This window comes from Oncorhynchus tshawytscha, linkage group LG26 (genome assembly GCF_018296145.1).
Source record: "Oncorhynchus tshawytscha isolate Ot180627B linkage group LG26, Otsh_v2.0, whole genome shotgun sequence".
Taxonomy (NCBI): Eukaryota; Metazoa; Chordata; class Actinopteri; order Salmoniformes; family Salmonidae; genus Oncorhynchus; species Oncorhynchus tshawytscha.
Window position 1 is genome coordinate 41235114 of NC_056454.1, and position 21789 is coordinate 41256902.

Here is a 21789-nt window from a genome sequence, read left to right on the forward strand (position 1 = left end):
CAGTGGTTCGTGCCTTCAGTTTCACACGAATGCTGCCATCAATCCACGGTTTCTGGTTAGGGAATGTTTTAATCGTTGCTATGGGAACGACATCTTCAACGCACGTTCTAATGAACTCGCACACCGTATCAGCGTATTCGTCAATGTTGTTGTCTGACGCAATACGAAACATCTCCCAGTTCACGTGATGGAAGCAGTCTTGGAGTGTGGAGTCAGCTTGGTCGGACCAGCGTTGGACAGACCTCAGCGTGGGAGCTTCTTGTTTTAGTTTCTGTCTGTAGGCAGGGATCAACAAAATGGAGTCGTGGTCAGCTTTTCCGAAAGGGGGGCGGGGCAGGGCCTTATATGCGTCGCGGAAGTTAGAGTAACAATGATCCAGGGTCTTTCCACCCCTGGTTGCGCAATCGATATTCTGATAAAATTTAGGGAGTCTTGTTTTCAGATTAGCCTTGTTAAAATCCCCAGCTACAATGAATGCAGCCTCCGGATAAATCGTTTCCAGTTTGCAGAGAGTTAAATAAAGTTTGTTCAGAGCCATCGATGTGTCTGCTTGGGGGGGGATATATATGGCTGTCATTATAATCGAAGAGAATTCTCTTGGTAGATAATGCGGTCTACATTTGATTGTGAGGAATTCTAAATCAGGTGAACAGAAGGATTTGAGTTCCTGTATGTTTCTTTCATCACACCATGTCACGTTGGCCATAAGGCATACGCCCCCGCCCCTCTTCTTACCAGAAAGATGTTTGTTTCTGTCGGCGCGATGCGTGGAGAAACCCGCTGGCTGCACCGCTTCGGATTGCGTCTCTCCAGTTAGCCATGTTTCCGTGAAGCAGAGAACGTTACAGTCTCTGATGTCCCTCTGGAATGCTACCCTTGCTCGGATTTCATCAACCTTGTTGTCAAGAGACTGGACATTGGCAAGAAGAATGCTAGGGAGTGGTGCACGATGTGCCCGTCTCCGGAGTCTGACCAGAAGACCGCTTCGTTTCCCTCTTTTTCTGAGTCGTTTTTTTTTTTTGGTCGCTGCATGTGATCCACTCCGTTACACTGGTTGTAAGGCAGAACACAGGATCCGCATCGCGAAAAACATATTCTTGGTCGTACTGATGGTGAGTTGACGCTGATCTTATATTCAGTAGTTCTTCTCGGCTGTATGTAAAGAAACCTAAGATGACCTGGGGTACTAGTGTAAGAAATAACACGTAAAAAAACAAAAAACTGCATAGTTTCCTAGGAACGCGAAGCGAGGCGGCCATCTCTGTCGGCGCTCATTAGCATGTGGCGGTCATTAGCTGACGAAATCCCACACAAACAAAACAGAGGTGAGGAAGTCCTCTTCTTAGTCCTGGTTTCACAGCTTGAAATATTGGGTTACATGAGCTTATTGGCAAAATATTTGATTTCATTTGGCAAAAGACCAATAATTGGTCAAAATATTAGAATTCAGCTGCCTGTGTAAAAGTAGCCTAAAACAGTAAGATAGCTGGTAAACATGGGTAAAAATGACAATACAATAGAATAGATAACAAGCAGCTTGTGGTTGTAATGAGGTCATAATAACCAGTTTTGCATGTTGGGCACAGCCCATTCAATCTGGGCTATTTCAGACTCTCTATGATAATGCTTTGATCTGAGAAAATCCACAATTGGAAACATCCTGCTCAGCAGAGAAAAGTGCAGAGTATGAGGTATTTAAACATTTGCAAAAAATATATATACATGTATACAAATGGTACACAACGTTATATTCAAAGTATCTTGACTCAAATTTATTTGGAGCGCATTCCGTCCTTTGTAAATGAATGTGACGAAAAGAAGAGAGGGAACGAGGAGAAAGAGAGAGAGAGCAAGAGAGGGAGGGTAATAATGCAGATATCATTCGTAGTATATCTTGTGTAAATGAATCCGGTGTATATACGAATGGATTTTATTTGGATTTCTGTTAGCATTATTTGGGCTAATTGGATTCGTTCAGACATTTCGAGATAGTTTTTTTGTAAAAAAAGACATGTATTTATTTGTCTACTTCTTTTTCATTTCACTGCATTGTTAGGAACTAGTAACATGAGCATTTTGCTGCAATCACTATAACATCTGCTAAACTGTGTACGCGACCACTGAACATTGATATGATTTAAGAGGAGAGAGAGAGTTGACAACACCAGTACATCGGAGATGAATATTCTTCAACTGCACTTGACCAAATTTCCTTGGGCTCCTGAGTGGTACAGAGGTCTAAGGCACTGCATTTCAGTGCTTGAGGTGTCACTACTGACACCCTGGTTTGAATCCAGGCTGTATCACAACCGGCCGTGATTGGGAGTCTCAAAGGACGGTGCACAAGTGGCCCAGGGTCATCTGGGTTTGGGTGGTGTAGACCGTCATTGTAAATAAGAATTTGTTCTTAACTGACTTGCCTAGTTAAGTAAAATTCCTCTTCCTAATGTAACATATATACTTTGAGGGTGCTCACTGCTTCCTCTCTCTGTTTGGAGTGGCAACAAGACCTGCCCATAAGGAGCACATTGAAGTGAATGTTGTGGTGGTTTGAACTTGAGGTAGAAAACATCAACTTCTGGAGGAGTAAACATGGTCTTGTTTTGAAGCACAGAGTCGATGACTAATATTATTATCATTATATAGTATTTCTCTTGAGTCTGTTCATCCAGAGAGTTTCATATTTATCTGACAACATCACTAAAATGATACACACGCTTCGATGTGGCCATAAGGCATGCGGTTTTCTGGTTCTGAACGGTCAGATACCTAGCAGCAATGACAAGAAGCTGCAGTGTGGGGAATCATAGGTGGCTCTTTTCAGCTCGTTGTATCTTGTTATTGATACCGCATCTTGTTTTGAGGTGTTTTGACTGATGTCATGTCTACGCTAATATGGCAAAAAAAAAATAACTAGCTAGTTATTATAACTATATAACAATAATAACAATAACCAATAACAGTGAACTATAACAATATATTTGAGAGACAACAAGGGCTCATTGTGTGAATGTATTTATGCTTCAATAAACATTTGGAGGTGGCAAATACAGTGCATTCGGAAGTATTCAGACCCTTTGACTTTTCCCACATTGTTACATTAAAGTCTTATTCTAAAATATATTAAATCATTCCCCCCCCCTTATCATCTACAAACAATACCCCATAATGACAAATCATAAACAGAGTTTTAGAATTTTAGAAAAAAAACAACTGAAATATGACATTTACATAAGTACTCAAACTCTTTACTTAGTACTTTGTTGAAGCACCTTTGGCAGTGTTTACAGCATTGAGTCTTCTTGGGTATGATGCTACAAGCTTGGCACACCTGTATTTGGGGAGGTCCTCCCATTCTTCTCTGCAGATCCTCTCAAGCTCTGTCAGGTTGGATGGAGAGCGTCACTGCTCAGCTATTTTTACATCTCTCCAGAGATGTTCGATCGGGTTCAAGTCCGGGCTCTGGCTGGGCCACTCAAGGACATTCAGAGACTTGTCCCGAAGCCACTCCTATGTTGTCTTGGCTGTGAGCTTAGGGTTGTTGTCCTGTTTGAGGTGAATCTTCGCCCCCAGTCTGAGGTACTTAGCGCTCTGGAGCAGGTTTTCATCAAGGATCTCCCTGTACTTTGCTCCATTCATCTTTCCCTTGATCCTGACTAGTCTCCCCAGTCCCTGCTGCTGAAAAACATGCCACCACCACCATGCCTCACCGTAGGGATGGTGCCAGGTTTCCTCCAGACGTGACTCTTGGCATTCAGGCTATAGAGTTCAATCTTGGTTTAATCAGACTTGGTTTTGTTGCTAAACAACCAACCCGTCTATCTGCATCATTCACTATGCCTGATGAGACAATTTAAGGACGGACTAAAGTTTATCCAGTACTGCTGCCAGGTCTTTCTATTTTGCTTATTGTTTGTTGGCCTTGAAACATACTCACTTTCTCAGAAACCCTATCTAAAAAGGCTTCTTGACCATGCTTAAAATCTTTATTCTTTACTTTAATATCCCTCCTCTCAATGTTTGGAATATTTGAGCTTTTTTCAACTCATTTGCTTTCATTTCAGATTACTCTGCATTTCCATGTTGCCAAATGTATTTTCACACTCTGCAGTGCACAGCCAGGAAACTGTTATTTCCACACTGGCTTTCCTAGTTCTCATTTGCCTGAGCCAAACTCCCATTAGGCCTCTGTCTGTTTTCATCTATTGATTATTACTGGAAGCCTCTCACACTCTTTAGAAAGACATGCGCATCCACACATGCAAGTATGCACACAGACAGACGTAAACACACACACACATGTTTGTTTTACTATACTTGTCGGGTCCCCCCCAAAAAATTCCCATTCAAAATCCTATTTTCCCTGACCCTTGACCCTTAGCCTTGACCCTAACCTTAACCCCAAACTCCTAACCTAAACCCTAATTCTAACCCTAATTGTGACCCTAAAGCTTTCTTCCTTGTGGGGACCGGCGAAATGTCCCCACTTGTCCAAATGTTCCTTTTATTACTATCCTTGTGGGGACTTCTGGTCACCAAACCACACAAACACACACACACTAAAAACACTCACCTAAAATATCCGATGATGAAGATAGCCACTAGTAGAGAGCTGAAGGACACAGCGTAGCCTACGGTGTACATGACATACAGACGCTCAAAGAAGTCCTGCTGGGAGAAGGATACAGGTACTGTAGGTACAGATGTAGGATCTTAATTGGATCATTCTTTTGTTGCTGAGAATTTTTCTTCTATGGATAACTGGCTTTGGATAAAACCATCTGCTAAAAGACAATACAATATATACAGTGGCATTGTAGGGTTTCCTGCATATATGGGGATAAGGCCACTGCAGTAGCTACAGAACAGTACTCACTTTCCCCCTCTCGTTGCTTGGCTTCAAGAACCCAGGGCCCAGACACTCTGAGTAGTTAGGCCACGTCCTGTTCAGGCTCTCCACAAACACCCACGACCCATTGATGTCACACTTCCTGTAGGCATGACCTGTAATATATATATCAACAAATCAACATACTGTATCTCTGTAGCTTACTTGGTTTCACTTGGCACCTCAAGTGAGGCAGTACATAATTCAAATTTCTAAAGTCACTATGAATCCACTCTAAATGCACTATATCAATCATACATTGGTAAACGGGAACCCATTCTCCCATGCAGGCAGAGTTGTTTGTCATAATACTTTCTGTATACTTGGATTAGACAATACATAATTCAAGTATTAATATAAACTAGCTATGTATCAACCATACACAGGTAAAGGGGAACAACACAGAGATGTGTTCAAATTATATTTCTATGGGGAACCTGGAACCTGTTCTGCCATGCAGGCAGAGTGGGGTGTCATCTACCTTTGTGGTTGAAGTCGAAGATGTAGCTGGGGCAGAGGACCTTGGTGACAGCTCCTGGGTAACCCTGTGTCCAGCAGATAAGGCCATCCCAACCAGGGGGGCAGAGGTCATCTAGTGGAGAGGCAGAACAATCTTTTCAACTACAGTGTGTGACTGATGCAGGACCTCAGAGATACAGTAGGAACACGTTGGGAATGGAGGTTGTTCGAATGCTGAAATGTTCCTAACTTTGAGGCTCTACTATATTGACGTTTGAATACAGCATTGTACACTTTGGATAATTTTATAGCTTGATCATATGAGTTATATTGATTTTATACAACGGGTGGGTCTAATGCTGGATGCTGATTGATTAAAACTGCATTCCAGCCGGTGTCTATTCCACAAGTTACCACCGGCTAAAGCTATGACGTTAAAATACCTATTTCATCTCACTGCGCTTGTCATTGTCTCATCAGCCCATCCAGGCAAATTTATAAACTTGATCTCATCTAGACATTATCTCACATTTCTTTTAGACTAACATTTGATATTCAACAGCAGAGATTTGTAGAAACACTTGCGGTCTGTCTCTCCAACATTTTCAACATTGTTTCAATATTGAAATTCGATCTCCAGCTGTCCCATATAGTAATGAACATGTTCAGGAGGAGACAGGCAGGCAACCTTCTCAGTCAGTCGAAATCATGAAAGTGGATTCATTTTGATTGATATACAGTATACAAAGAAATGTAGTAGAAAACAGGTCAAACGAAACTAAATGCAGCATGTTTGCAGTCTTTCCAGATTCAGTTTGAAGTGATTGTGCTAGCTGTGTTGTTGGCTAGCTCCTCTGCTCTAAACAACAGTGTCCTGACAAGTGAGCACATTTTCTATGCCAAGTGAAATCGTATATCATTAGCTCATTGTTATGGATGTATCCAAATAAATGTGACAAGAAAACAACTTGAACAAATGCAAATGCAGCTACTTTGTTGTTATTCTGCCTGCACTGTACGACCTTGACTGTAAGTTAGCCGTAGTTGGCTAGCTAGCAACCAAGGGATAAGAATTTTGTCAGCTAGTATGGCAATGGATCATTTGCAACAAACTACTGGGTCACATCTCTGGCAACCGAATCGATAAAACGAATAATCAGCCTGCTTGGAGAGACTCTCTAGATTTGTGTCGGGACTATATCTTGTGGAAGGATGAAATAGTATAAATAAATTAATCAAAATAAAGTTTATGAAAATATGTCAATCATTATTTGAATATGTTGTTAACCAGTTGTATAAAAGTGATAATGCCCTCGAAGCCGGTGTTTGAAGGATATACTGGCACGGTTTGCCGGCTGTCGACTTTGTCCAGGGCCTAACACTCGTGCCAATATATCCTCCAAATACTGGCTTCGAGAGCATTATCACGTGAATATCCCAATTAATGAAGTCAGTGGGAGGTTAGGTTACAGAACATTCAAAGCATGTATAATTTATTCCCAGTATACTATGTCTTCTTCACCTTGACCTTACAGTAGCAGAAGTGACATGCACGCCTTTGAGAGAACCAAGTGCTCCTCTATGAATTTCCCTTGCATCCCACCAGCAGACAGGCATTGATACATAGGTGAAGGTGAGACTCATCTTAGATCCAAACTGGGATAGTGTTTGTCTACATTCATTACCTCACAGATTCACCACTCATTAATGAAACAAAATGTAGTATGACCTTCGGCTGAGTGAATGTAAAAAGCAAGAGGAAGGGAGGGGAGGACAAAATAATAATAAAACATTGTACATTTGGAGAGTTTGGGTTCAGAGATACGTCCTCTACTGTCACTGATTTCTTAGAACTGTTAAATTGCCTGATCCACTGGCCTCTGAAAACATAGGAACAGATTCAAAGAAACGTGTTTTGGTTAAGTGAGAGAGTTTAAAAAAAATCTGTTGTTTTAAATATGCACTAAGAATAACTTTTAATATAACATTGTGACATCATCTTCATTCTAGTAGCTGTCAACTGTTGTCAACTGAATCTATGTGTTCTGTTCTGTCATCAGCAGAGAATCCATGGAAGTGTGTCAAAGTGAGTCAAACCAATCCAAAATGTCCTTTCCGGCCAGCCAGACAAAGGTGTGCCAACTACAGTTTTGGGTTGCCAGGTCAACCCATTAGAGGCTGCCAGGAAACCATTCAGAGTCTCACCTTGTTGTTCCCCGGAAGCAACATTCTGTAGCTTTAATCTCTCACAAATGTACACTGAGGAAAGCTACAGAAATGAGTGCTGATGAATTAACAAGGCAATAAGACCAAGATGATGCAGGAATTGGGATGGGCTAAGGCTGAGGGTCAGTGGGTTTCATCTAGGAAGTATGCCTCCCCTCAGGCATGATTAAGACCGTAGTGCGAGGATTCTCTGTCATCTGTATGATTCGAATCGCATTCACTACGTTGTCATCACTCGAATTTGCATATGCAGACTGATTTATTATGTCCTTTACTTGTATTCTAATTCTGGAACATAATCAAATAAAATGGTATTCGTCACATGCGCCGAATACAACCTTACTGTGAAATGATTACTTACAAGCCCTTAATTAACCAACAACTCAGTTTTAAGAAAAATAACCGTTGAGAAAATATTTACAAAATATACTTATGTAAAAAGAAAATAACACAATAAAATAACAATAATGAGGCTATCTACAGGGGGTACCGGTACCGTGTCAATGTGTGGGGATACAGGTTAGTCGAGGTAATTGAAGAAATATGTACATGTAGTTATGGATAAAGTGACTATGCATAGGTAATAGACAGCGTGTAGCAGCAGTGTAAAAACAAATGGAGGAGGGGGTGTCAATGTAAATAGTCCGGGTGGCCATGTGATTAATTGTTCAGCAGTCTTAAGACTTGGGGGTAGAAGCTGTTAAGGAAAGTTTTGGACATAGACTTGTCACTCCGGTACCACTTGTCATGCGGTAGCAGAGAGAACAGTCAATGACACAGGTGACTTGAGTCTTTAACAAATTTTAGGGCCTTCCTTTGACACTTCCTGGTATAGAGATCCTGGATGGCAGGAATCTTGGCCTCAGTGATGTACTGGGCCATACGCATGACTCTCTGTAGTGCCTTGTGGTTGGATGCTGAGCAGTTGCCACACCAGGTGGTGATGCAACCAGTCAGGCAGGATGCTCTCAATGGTGCAGCTGTAGAACACTATCTACCAAGAGAGTTCTCATCTATATTATTTGTAGCCATCTATTTACCACCAGAAACCGATGCTGGCACCAAGACCACACTCAACGAGCTGTATAAGGCCATAAGCAAACAAGAAAATGCTCATCCAGAAGCGATGCTCCTAGTGGCCGGGGAATATATTGCAAGCAAACTTAAATCCATTTTACCTAATTTCTACCAGCTTTTACATGTGCAACCAGAGGGAAAAGAAACTCTAGACCACCTTTACTCCACACACAGAGATGCATATAAAGCTCTCTCTCGCCCTCCATTTGGCAAATGTGACCATAATTCTATCCGCCAGATTCCTGCTTTCAACAAAAATGTTTAGCAGGAAATACCAGTGACTCGCTCAATACAGAAGTGATCAGATGCTACGCTACAGGAAGGTTTTGGTAGCACAGACTGGAATATGTTCTGGGATTCATCCAATGGCATTGAAGAGTATTTCACCTCAGTCATCGTCTTCATCAGTAAGTGCATCACCGACGTCGTCCCCACAGTGACCATACGTACATATCCCAACCAGAAGCCATGGATTACAGGCAACACCTGCATTGAGCTAAAGGCAAGAGCTGCCACTTTCAAGGAGCGGGACACTAATACAAATGCTTATAAGAAATCCCGCTATGCCCTCAGATGAACCATCAAACAGGAAAGGTGTCAATACAGGATTAAGATAAAATCCTACTACACCGGCTCCAACGCTCGTCGGATGTGGCAGGGCTTGAAAACTATTACAGACGACAAAGGGAAACTCAGCCGAGAGCTGTCCAGTGACGCTAGCCTACCAGAAAAGCTAAAATGCCTTTACGGCCGGATGTGATACAGCCTGGACTTGAACCAGGGAATGTAGTGACACCACTTGCACTGACATGCAGTGCCTTAGATCACTGCGCCGCTTGGGAACATTCACAAATCTGCCGGGACAGGCGGATTACCAGGACATATAAATCAAATCAAATCAAATTTATTTATATAGCCCTTCGTACATCAGCTGATATCTCAAAGTGCTGTACAGAAACCCAGCCTAAAACCCCAAACAGCAAGCAATGCAGGTGTAGAAGCACGGTGGCTAGGAAAAACTCCCTAGAAAACTCCCTAGAAAAATATACTCAAAGCATGCACGGACCAACTGGCAAGAGTCTTCACTGACATTTTCAACCTCTCCCTGACCGAGTCTAATACCTACATATTTCAAGCAGACCACCATAGTCCCTGTGACCAAGGAAGCGAAGGTAACCTGCCTAAATGATTACCACCCCATAACACTCACATTGATAGCCATGAATTGCTTTGAAAGGCTGGTTGTGGCTCACATCAACACCATCATCCCGGAAACCCTAGACCCATACCGCACCAACAGATCCACAGACGAGGCAATCTCAATCGCACTCCACACTGCCCTTTACCACCTGGGCAAAAGGAACACATATGTAAGAATGTTGTTCATTGACTACAGCTCAGCATTCAACAACATAGTGCCCACAAAGCTCATCACAAAGCTAAGGACCCTGGGACTAAACACCTCCCTCTGCAACTGTTCCTGGACTTCCTGACAGGCCGCCCCCAGGTGGTGAGGGAAGGTAACAACACATCTGCAGCGCTGATCCTCAACACTGGGGCCCATCAGGGGTGTGTGTTCAGTCTCCTCCTGGACTCCCTGTTCACCTATGACTGCATAACCAAATACGACTCCAACACCATCATTAAGTTTGCTGACGACACCACAGTGGTAGGCCTGATCACTGACAACGATGAGACAGCCTAAAGGGAGAAGGTCAGAGACCTGGCAGTGTGGTGCCAGAACAACAACCTCTCCCTCAATGTGAGCAAGACAAAGGAGCTGATCGTGGACTACAGGAAATAGCGGGCTGAACAGGCCCCCATTAATATACAGTGGGGCAAAAAAGTATTTAGTCAGCCACCAATTGCGCAAGTTCTCCCACTTAAAAAGATGAGAGAGGCCTGTAATTTTCATCATAGGTACACTTCAACTATGACAGACAAAATGAGAAAACATATTCCAGAAAATCACATTGTAGGATTTTTAATGAATTTATTTGCAAATTATGGTGGAAAATAAGTATTTGGTCAATAACAAAGGTTTATCTCAATACTTTGTTATATTCCCTTTGTTGGCAATGACAGAGGTCAAACGTTCTGTAAGTCTTCACAAGGTTTTCACACACTGTTGCTGGTATTTTGGTCCATTCCTCCATGCAGATCTCCTCTAGAGCAGTGATGTTTTGGGGCTATTACTGGGCAACATGGACTTTCAACTCCCTCCAAAGACAGCTCGGCATTCAACACCATAGTACCCTCCAAGCTCGTCATCAAGCTCGAGACCCTGGGTCTCGACCCCGCCCTGTGCAACTGGGTACTGGACTTCCTGACGGGCCGCCCCCAGGTGGTGAGGGTAGGCAACAACATCTCCACCCCGCTGATCCTCAACACTGGGGCCCCACAAGGGTGCGTTCTGAGCCCTCTCCTGTACTCCCTGTTCACCCACGACTGCGTGGCCACGCACGCCTCCAACTCAATCATCAAGTTTGCGGACGACACAACAGTGGTAGGCTTGATTACCAACAACGATGAGACGGCCTACAGGGAGGAGGTGAGGGCCCTCGGAGTGTGGTGTCAGGAAAATAACCTCACACTCAACGTCAACAAAACTAAGGAGATGATTGTGGACTTCAGGAAACAGCAGAGGGAACACCCCCCTATCCACATCGATGGAACAGTAGTGGAGAGGGTAGCAAGTTTTAAGTTCCTCGGCATACACATCACAGACAAACTGAATTGGTCCACTCACACAGACAGCATCGTGAAGAAGGCGCAGCAGCGCCTTCTTCAACCTCAGGAGGCTGAAGAAATTCAGCTTGTCACCAAAAGCACTCACAAACTTCTACAGATGCACAATCGAGAGCATCCTGGCGGGCTGTATCACCGCCTGGTACGGCAACTGCTCCGCCCACAACCGTAAGGCTCTCCAGAGGGTAGTGAGGTCTGCACAACGCATCACCGGGGGCAAACTACCTGCCCTCCAGGACACCTACACCACCCGATGTTACAGGAAGGCCATAAAGATCATCAAGGACATCAACCACCCGAGCCACTGCCTGTTCACCCCGCTATCATCCAGAAGGCGAGGTCAGTACAGGGGCATCAAAGCTGGGACCGAGAGACTGAAAAACAGCTTCTATCTCAAGGCCATCAGACTGTTAAACAGCCACCACTAACATTGAGTGCTGCTGCCAACACACTGACACTGACTCTACTCCAGCCACTTTAATAATGGGAATTGATGGGAAATGATGTAAATATATCACTAGCCACTTTAAACAATGCTACCTTATATAATGTTACTTACCCTACATTATTCATGTCATATGCATACGTATATACTGTACTCTATATCATCGACTGCATCCTTATGTAATACATGTATCACTAGCCACTTTAACTATGCCACTTTGTTTACATACTCATCTCATATGTATATACTGTACTCGATACCATCTACTGTATCTTGCCTATGCTGCTCTGTATCATCACTCATTCATATATCCTTATGTACATATTCTTTATCCCCTTACACTGTGTATAAGACAGTAGTTTTGGAATTGTTAGTTAGATTACTTGTTGGTTATTACTGCATTGTCGGAACTAGAAGCACAAGCATTTCGCTACACTCGCATTAACATCTGCTAACCATGTGTATGTGACAAATAAAATTTGATTTGATTTGATTTGATTTACAGTAGCGGAAGCAGTACAGTGTCACAGACATAGGGCATGTTAGGGCATGTTTGATGTTGTATTACCGGCTGGGTTGCGGGTGGAGAGGTTCTGGTGGCACTGGAGTTTAATGTCATAAAGAATGTACATCTGCTCCTCTGCTGTCAGGCTCTCCTCAGATCCACCCTGCAGGCGACAAGCATTGGGATTTTAACATTTTCATGAGGAATTTTAGCAAAACAACAACATTGTGTCTTGGTAGAGGTCACTTGTGTCAAAACTCAACCTAATTGTTGCATAACAGCACTCCCCATAACAGCACTCCCCATCACAGCACACCCCATAACAGCACACCCCATAACAGCACTCCCCATAACAGCACTCCCCATCACAGCACACCCCATAACAGCACTCCCCATCACAGCACTCCCCATCACAGCACTCCCCATCACAGCACACCCCATAACAGCACACCCCTTAACAGCACTCCCCATAACAGCACTCCCCATAACAGCACTCCCCATAACAGCACTCCCCATAACAGCACTCCCCATAACAGCACTCCCCATAACAGCACTCCCCATAACAGCACTCCCCATAACAGCACTCCCCATCACAGCACACCCCATCACAGCACTCCCCATCACAGCACTCCCCATCACAGCACACCCCATAACAGCACTCCCCATCACAGCACTCCCCATCACAGCACTCCCCATCACAGCACTCCCCATCACAGCACTCCCCATCACAGCACTCCCCATCACAGCACTCCCCATCACAGCACTCCCCATAACAGCACTCCCCATAACAGCACTCCCCATAACAGCACTCCCCATAACAGCACTCCCCATAAAAGCACTCCCTATAACATCACTCCCCATAACAGCACTCCACATAAAAGCACTCCCCATAACAGCACTCCCCATGACAGCACTCCCCATAAAAGCACTCCTAGCTTGGGTGGGGAAAGGTTGAATTCAGCCACTGGAATGGAGTCGCTCTTTAAACAGGTCAATAGAGGGTATGAGTTCAGCAGTGATAACGTTTATCTGCTGAGATCTCTTTACCACCTTATTTTACACAGAGACCTGGAGATTTGACTTTTTCTTACCTGATTTACAAGTAATGAAAGACATATCACAATGTAAAGAGATAACAAATGCTACATATTAAAAATACAAATGTTTCTATGCAAGCTTCATGAAGAATAATGCACCCACAACACACCTGAAGAACTGTGAATTATGCATATCGTTGTTGTCTGATGAAAACCTCATAGCAAAAAAAAAAATTTAAACTAAAAACAGTAACAGTAAATCTCCTAATTGTGTACTCTGAACATTTCATGACTCTAGGACCAAGAAAATGTATTCAGAAAAGTTTCATATTTCTATGTTTGTTCATGGGAAAATATGGTCTTTTTTTTGTGCAATTTCCTAAAAATGTTCAGTTTTGGACAGCGACGATATGCATTATTTCTATCATAGTTGCCACACAATTTCAGCACTTCCAAAGTAAATTACCAGACTACAGGCCAGAAGAGCAAGCAATTATTTTCAGATGGTTCGCTCACTCTTCAACTAGTCTTCTTCATGGACTATAGAGTGTTATTGTAGTTCTTAGCTCTGATGAACAAAATAAGTAAGTAGTGCACATTGAACTACCTAATGAGGATTCACCAGAAGAGTTTAATGATGTTGTTGTTTGTGCGTTTCTTTCCCCCTTATCTTCCTGTTGATAATAAACATGCTGTTTATTATGATGAAGAAGTTGAGACCAGAGAACTAGGAGGAGGAGGAGGAAGAGGAAGAGGAGAAGAATGTAATGTCCTTCAGGTGAAGTAATGCTTCCCTTTCAAATCCCACTCAAAATATGAAACATTGTTTAAGGACATTTACATTTTTTTTTTATTAGCTCGTTATGTTGTTATATTTGTCCCATATGGAAAAACACACCTCTTCTAAGTCTGTCTATGTGTAAGCCCTGCTGCAGTCCTGAAGTAGCCTAAAGTACAGGAAGGAGTTGAAAGCGTTTACATTTTACTTCCTGGTTGTATATCATTTCAAATTAAAATAATGAATGTGCTTCACGTTGCCATGTGAATCACTATTTAGATGGTGCATGTCCTTGCACAGAACAATATATATATATATATATATATATATATATATATATATATATATATATATATATATATATATATATATATATATATGTGGCTCAAAATGTTTCTTTCTCAATATATTTTTTTCTACTTGGTTTATTTCATGTTATGTACTTTAATGAATGACTTACACCATATGCTTAAGTTTGGGACCTGTGTGGAATTTGATATGTGGACAGGTTTCTAATGTTGTAGAAGCTTCCTACTGATGCCACAATAATAATACTGACATAGAACAAAGACTACTAAGAGATACATCTAGAGATGAACTATGTAGTGTTTGGCATGATTTTTGAATTTAGGACATGTACAGGATGCAGTTTATTAAATGTTGTATTTTTACAACATTGGGTCTCACAGGATTAAAATAATGAATTCAGACCATCTGTCATCTTATTTACACACTAAGAAATCTGTCATCAGTGGAAGCAGGCTAAGAACAACATTTCCTAGGTCTCAGGGAAGGGGAAAGTGTTAGTCACGGCATGTCAGTGATTTAGATCTGTTGCACATGCAGGTACTGTAAGCTGTGTTTAAACCCCCCTCGAGAACCCAATACTGAAGGGAGTAGCACACAGCGTGGTACGAGATCTTCTGTTTCTTGGCAATTTCTCGCATGGAATAGCCTTAATTTCTCAGAACAAGAATAGACTGACGTGTTTCAGAAGAAAGTTCTTTGTTTCTGGCCATTTTGAGCCTGTAATCAAACCCACAAATGCCGATGCTCCAGATACTCAGCTAGTCTAAAGAATGCCAGTTTTATTGCTTCTTTAATCAGAACAACAGTTTTCAGCTGTGCTAACATAATTACAAAAGGGTTTTCTAATGATCAATTAGCCTTTTAAAATGATTAACTTGGATTAGCTAACACAATGTCATAACACACACATTTCTCCAAGGTGGCATAGCAGTTCAGATGTCTTTTGTCCTCGTCTTGTCGTGTCCTGTATATATATATATTTACAACTTTTTTCACAAACATTTTATTCTTATTTTCCATCAACTCATCTTCAAAACATTCTCCTGCAACCCGCCTCACCAATTTATATTTATAAAAAGTATTATTTACCTCAAATCTGTAATCCTCCAAGAAGCTAGCCAGAAACTCCAAGAAGCTAGCCTGAAACTAGCCAGAAGCTAGTTCAGAAGCTAGTTAGCTTCTTTACTGGCAAATCGTTAGTATTCAGCTAACCACGGTTTGTGGTCATCAGCTATCCTTTAGCTCGAAAATATATCGCCAGTTCTGTACGGCGCAGCGCGGCTCGGAACGGAACACACCGGACCAATTTTTCTTTCCATGTCCCTGGATTTCGACTGCTCTCTGGACATTCATACCCGGATCTCACAGCTAGCTAGCTGCTATCCGTGTGACTATCGGCCATCGTCGATTCCGGAGCAAACATCAATTATTCCGGAGCTAGCCAGCTCCGTCAATCACTCCTGAGTTCCATCAATCACTCCTGGGCTGCAGTCACCTATCCGGACCCGTTTTGCTGCCTACGCGGAGCCCCACCGGGCCTTCACAACTGGACTGCCGACGTTATCTACCCGAAGGAGATCCGGCTGGCTCCTCCGTCGCGACGTTACCTGAACGCCCATCTGCGGCCTGCTAACCGTTAGCTGTCTTACCGGCTGCTATCTGAATAGACAATCGGACAATTTATTTATTTTTATTATTATTATTATGTTTTCTTCTTGGGCCTCCATAACTATATCTATTGTTTTTATTTTTGTTGTTGTTGTTGTGTGATTTGGATTAATCCCCTCTACCACGCGGAACCCCACTAATCTACTGACGGACGCAAGAGGTGGCTAACAACAGACCTCCATCCTATGCTAGCTTGCTACCGATGGCCTGGCTAGCTGTCTAAATCGCCGTGACCCCCAACCAACCTCTCCACTCACTGGACCCTTTTGATCACTCGACTAAGCATGCCTCTCCTTAATGTCAATATGTCTTGTCCATTGCTGTTCTGGTTAGTGTTTATTGGCTTATTTCACTGTAGAGCCTCTAGTCCTGCTCACTATACCTTATCCAACCTATTAGTTCCACCACCCACACATGCAATGACATCTCCTGGTTTCAATGATGTTTCTAGAGACAATATCTCTCTCTTCATCACTCAATACCTAGGTTTACCTCCACTGTATTCACATACTACCATACCTTTGTCTGTACATTATACCTTGATGCTATTTTACCGCCCCCAGAAACCTCCTTTTACTCTATGTTCCAGACGTTCTAGACGACCAATTCTCATAGCTTTTAGCCGTACCCTTATTCTACTCCTATGTTCCTCTGGCGATGTAGAGGTGAATCCAGGCCCTGCAGTGCCTAGCTCCACTCCTATTCCCCAGGCGCTCTCTTTTGACGACTTCTGTAACCGTAATAGTCTTGGTTTCATGCATGTTAACATTAGAAGCCTCCTCCCTAAGTTTGTTCTATTCACTGCTTTAGCACACTCTGCCAACCCGGATGTTCTAGCTGTGTCTGAATCCTGGCTTAGGAAGACCACCAAAAATTCAGAAATGTTAATTCCAAACTACAACATTTTCAGACAAGATAGAACTGCCAAAGGGGGCAGTGTTTTAATCTACTGCAAAGATAGCCTGCAGAGTTCTGTCCTACTATCCAGGTCTGTACCCAAACAATTTGAACTTCTACTTTTAAAAATCCACCTCTCTAAAAACAAGTCTCTCACCGTTGCCGCCTGCTATAGACCACCCTCTGCCCCCAGCTGTGCTCTGGACACCATATGTGAACTGATTGCCCCCCATCTATCTTCAGAGTTCGTGCTGCTAGGCGACCTAAACTGGAACATGCTTAACACCCCAGCCATCCTACAATCTAAACTTGATGCCCTCAATCTCACACAAATTATCAATGAACCTACCAGGTACCTCCCCAAAGCCTTAAACACGGGCACCCTCATAGATATCATCCTAACCAACTTCCCCTCTAAATACACCTCTGCTGTCTTCAACCAAAATCTCAGCGATCACTGCCTCATTGCCTGCATCTGTAATGGGTCAGCGGTCAAACGACCTCCACTCATCACTGTAAAACGCTCCCTGAAACACTTCTGCGAGCAGGCCTTTCTAATCGACCTGGCCGGGGTATCCTGGAAGGATATTGACCTCATCCCGTCAGTAGAGGATGCCTGGATATTTTTTTTAAATGCCTTCCTAACCATCTTAAGTAAACATGCCCCATTCAAGAAATTTAGAACCAGGAACAGATATAGCCCTTGGTTCTCCCCAGACCTGACTGCCCTTAACCAACACAAAAACATCCTATGGCGTTCTGCATTAGCATCGAACAGCCCCCGTGATATGCAGCTGTTCAGGGAAGATAGAAACCATTATACACAGGCAGTTAGAAAAGCCAAGGCTAGCTTCTTCAAGCAGAAATTTGCTTCCTGCAACACAAACTCAAAAAAGTTCTGGGACACTGTAAAGTCCATGGAGAATAAGACCACCTCCTCCCAGCTGCCCACTGCACTGAAGATAGGAAACACTGTCACCACTGATAAATCCACCATAATTGAGAATTTCAATAAGCATTTTTCTACGGCTGGCCATGCTTTCCACCTGGCTACTCCTACCCCGGTCAACAGCACTGCACGCCCAACAGCAACTCGCCCAAGCCTTCCCCATTTCTCCTTCTCCCAAATCCATTCAGCTGATGTTCTGAAAGAGCTGCAAAATCTGGACCCCTACAAATCAGCCGGGCTAGACAATCTGGACCCTTTCTTTCTAAAATTATCTGCCGAAATTGTTGCCACCCCTATTACTAGCCTGTTCAACCTCTCTTTCGTGTCGTCTGAGATTCCCAAAGATTGGAAAGCAGCTGCGGTCATCCCCTCTTCAAAGGGGGACACTCTTGACCCAAACTGCTACAGACCTATATTCATCCTACCCTGCCTTTCTAAGGTCTTCGAAAGCCAAGTTAACAAACAGATTACCGACCATTTCGAATCTCACCATACCTTCTCTGCTATGCAATCTGGTTTCAGAGCTGGTCATGGGTGCACCTCAGCCACGCTCAAGGTCCTAAACGATATCTTAACCGCCATCGATAAGAAACATTACTGTGCAGCCGTATTCATTGATCTGGCCAAGGCTTTCGACTCTGTCAATCACTACATCCTCATCGGTAGACTCGACAGCCTTGGTTTCTCAAATGATTGCCTCGCCTGGTTCACCAACTACTTCTCTGATAGAGTTCAGTGTGTCAAATCGGAGGGTCTGCTGTCCGGACCTCTGGCAGTCTCTATGGGGGTGCCACAGGGTTAAATTCTTGGACCGACTCTCTTCTCTGTATACATCAATGAGGTCGCTCTTGCTGCTGGTGAGTCTCTGATCCACACCTACGCAGACGACACCATTCTGTATACTTCTGGCCCTTCTTTGGACACTGTGTTAACAACCCTCCAGGCAAGCTTCAATGCCATACAACTCTCCTTCCGTGGCCTCCAATTGCTCTTAAATACAAGTAAAACTAAATGCATGCTCTTCAACCGATCGCTACCTGCACCTACCCGCCTGTCCAACATCACTACTCTGGACGGCTCTGACTTAGAATACGTGGACAACTACAAATACTTAGGTGTCTGGTTAGACTGTAAACTCTCCTTCCAGACCCATATCAAACATCTCCAATCCAAAGTTAAATCTAGAATTGGCTTCCTATTTCGCAACAAAGCATCCTTCACTCATGCTGCCAAACATACCCTTGTAAAACTTACCATCCTACCAATCCTTGACTTTGGCGATGTCATTTACAAAATAGCCTCCAATACCCTACTCAACAAATCGGATGCAGTCTATCACAGTGCAATCCGTTTTGTCACCAAAGCCCCATATACTAACCACCATTGCGACCTGTACGCTCTCGTTGGCTGGCCCTCGCTTCATACTCGTCGCCAAACCCACTGGCTCCATGTCATCTACAAGACCCTGCTAGGTAAAGTCCCCCTTATCTCAGCTCTGCTGGTCACCATAGCATCTCCCACCTGTAGCACACGCTCCAGCAGGTATATCTCTCTAGTCACCCCCAAAACCAATTCTTTCTTTGGCCGCCTCTCCTTCCAGTTCTCTGCTGCCAATGACTGGAACGAACTACAAAAATCTCTGAAACTGGAAACACTTATCTCCCTCACTAGCTTTAAGCACCAACTGTCAGAGCAGCTCACAGATTACTGCACCTGTACATAGCCCACCTATAATTTAGCCCAAACAACTACCTCTTTCCCAACTGTTTTTAATTTTAATTTATTCATTTATTTTGCTCCTTTGCACCCCATTATTTTTATTTCTACTTTGCACATTCTTCCATTGCAAAACTACCATTCCAGTGTTTTACTTGCTATATTGTATTTACTTTGCCACCAAGGCCTTTTTTGCCTTTACCTCCCTTCTCACCTCATTTGCTCACATTGTATATAGACTTGTTTATACTGTATTATTGACTGTATGTTTGTTTTACTCCATGTGTAACTCTGTGTCGTTGTATCTGTCGAACTGCTCTGCTTTATCTTGGCCAGGTTGCAATTGTAAATGAGAACTTGTTCTCAACTTGCCTACCTGGTTAAATAAAGGTAAAATAAATCAAAATAAAAAATGTGGCATTGGAACACAGGAGTGATGGTTGCTGATAATGGGCCTCTGTGCCTATGTAGACATTCCATAAAAAATCTACCATTTCCAGCTATAATAGTAATTTTCAACATTAACAATGTCTACACTGTATTTCTGAACAATTTGATGTTAATTTGATGGACAAAAAAAATAGATTTTCTTTCAAAAACAAGGACATTTCTAAGTGACCCCAAACTTTTGAATGGTAGTGTGTGTATATATATATATATATATATATATATATATATATATATATATATATATATATATATATATATATATATATATGTATTACAATTTAAAGGTGTGGTTTAGGAGGTCAGAATACTTCCATTGACGAACATTCCTTTTATATCAAAGAAGTAAGATAGGAGGTTAACTCTTCAAATTCAGCCAGAAGGACAACCAAATATTATTACAATTAAATATAGAAAACCTACGAAATAGTTAACCTTTCAAATATATATGTTTTTGATTGCAAAATACAAAAAAAAAGTATTGGTCATGTTGATCAATTTGGTCATTTCAGACATAATAAAACTTAAAAAATAAGTGGCAAATAAAATGTCGGATTTATAAACCAATAGACAATATTTTCCATCACATGTAAATGCTTTTCATCCGTTTTGAGGTGATTTTAATAGAATTTCACAGTTGTCTTACCACACATTATTCCTACAGTACCATTGAAGCCCAATGTGGCATTTTTGCAATGTTTCCAAATTTTTCATATTCTGAGTCCTTTTAAGAAGTATTTCTGAAGGGTAATTAATCCCCCATTTGGATCAATGCTTGGGTCTCACAGGGTTAAATCATCGATTCATTATGAAAGTCTAAATATGATTTTCCACAGCTGATATTTCTTTTACTCAATGTTCAACTTTGGCAATTTATACTATTTAAAACATAATGCACCCATCAAAACCAAATCTAAACAACAAAGCTACAAATGGCTATATTGTTCCACTAATGCATTACTAGTAAAGGCCCAGAGTAATACTTTTGTGGGAAAAAAAACGAGCAACAAATTCAGGGGAGAGTGCAGAACCCTCAGCACCCCTACTTCCCGCTTCTAAAACAAAATGTAATGTCATATTTCCAACACAGCAGAACAATTAGGCCTAAGCTTTGCTTCTTACCTGTGCGTCAACAAAAGTCCAGCACAGGAGGAATGAGACCAAATTCCATAAGATCCACTTCACCATACCTCCAAACAAGGCAGTTTTTCTCATAGCTGTTTGTAAAAAAAAAAAAAAAAAAAAAAAGAAAAGCGTTGGCTATCTGGTGTTTGAAACTCAAAATTAGTTTTTAGGTTAAAACTGATTTGCCATTACGAATTGCATGGTCGTCATCAGGTTCACCATTCCCGTATTAGGAAACATGTTACATATCCGACTGTTTCGACTATGACTGTAAAATCTTAAAAAATAAAAGTTAAAATGTTCATAAAATATACATTTCCCGCGCAGGTGACACAAGCTCAAAAACTAGGAAAAGGTCAGAGAGCGCATGCAAACACATGAAAAGAATTCCTTATCCATAACACACATCTCTTCTTCTTCTGCCACGACGTCTCAGAACAAGTTTATACATCCATTCCAGTTGTTGTGCCTGTATCCGAATGTCTACACTTTTAGAGAGAAGGGCGCGAATTCCC

General features: G+C 42.3%; 1 protein-coding gene across 1 annotated transcript in view; it reads right to left on the reverse strand.

Moving 5' to 3' along the window:
• The window catches only part of LOC112225644 (parathyroid hormone 2 receptor-like), an 83165-nt gene extending 61790 nt beyond the window's left edge, over positions 1–21375 (reverse strand). The window contains exons 1-5 of the mRNA XM_024389767.2: positions 21272–21375; positions 12412–12511; positions 5370–5480; positions 4877–5004; positions 4574–4671 (exon numbers count right to left, since the gene is read on the reverse strand). Of these exons, the coding sequence (XP_024245535.2) occupies positions 4574–4671; positions 4877–5004; positions 5370–5480; positions 12412–12511; positions 21272–21364 (530 nt within the window). The 5' untranslated portion in view covers positions 21365–21375. The remainder of the gene's footprint in view (positions 1–4573; positions 4672–4876; positions 5005–5369; positions 5481–12411; positions 12512–21271) is intronic.
• Positions 21376–21789: the final 414 nt, after the last annotated feature.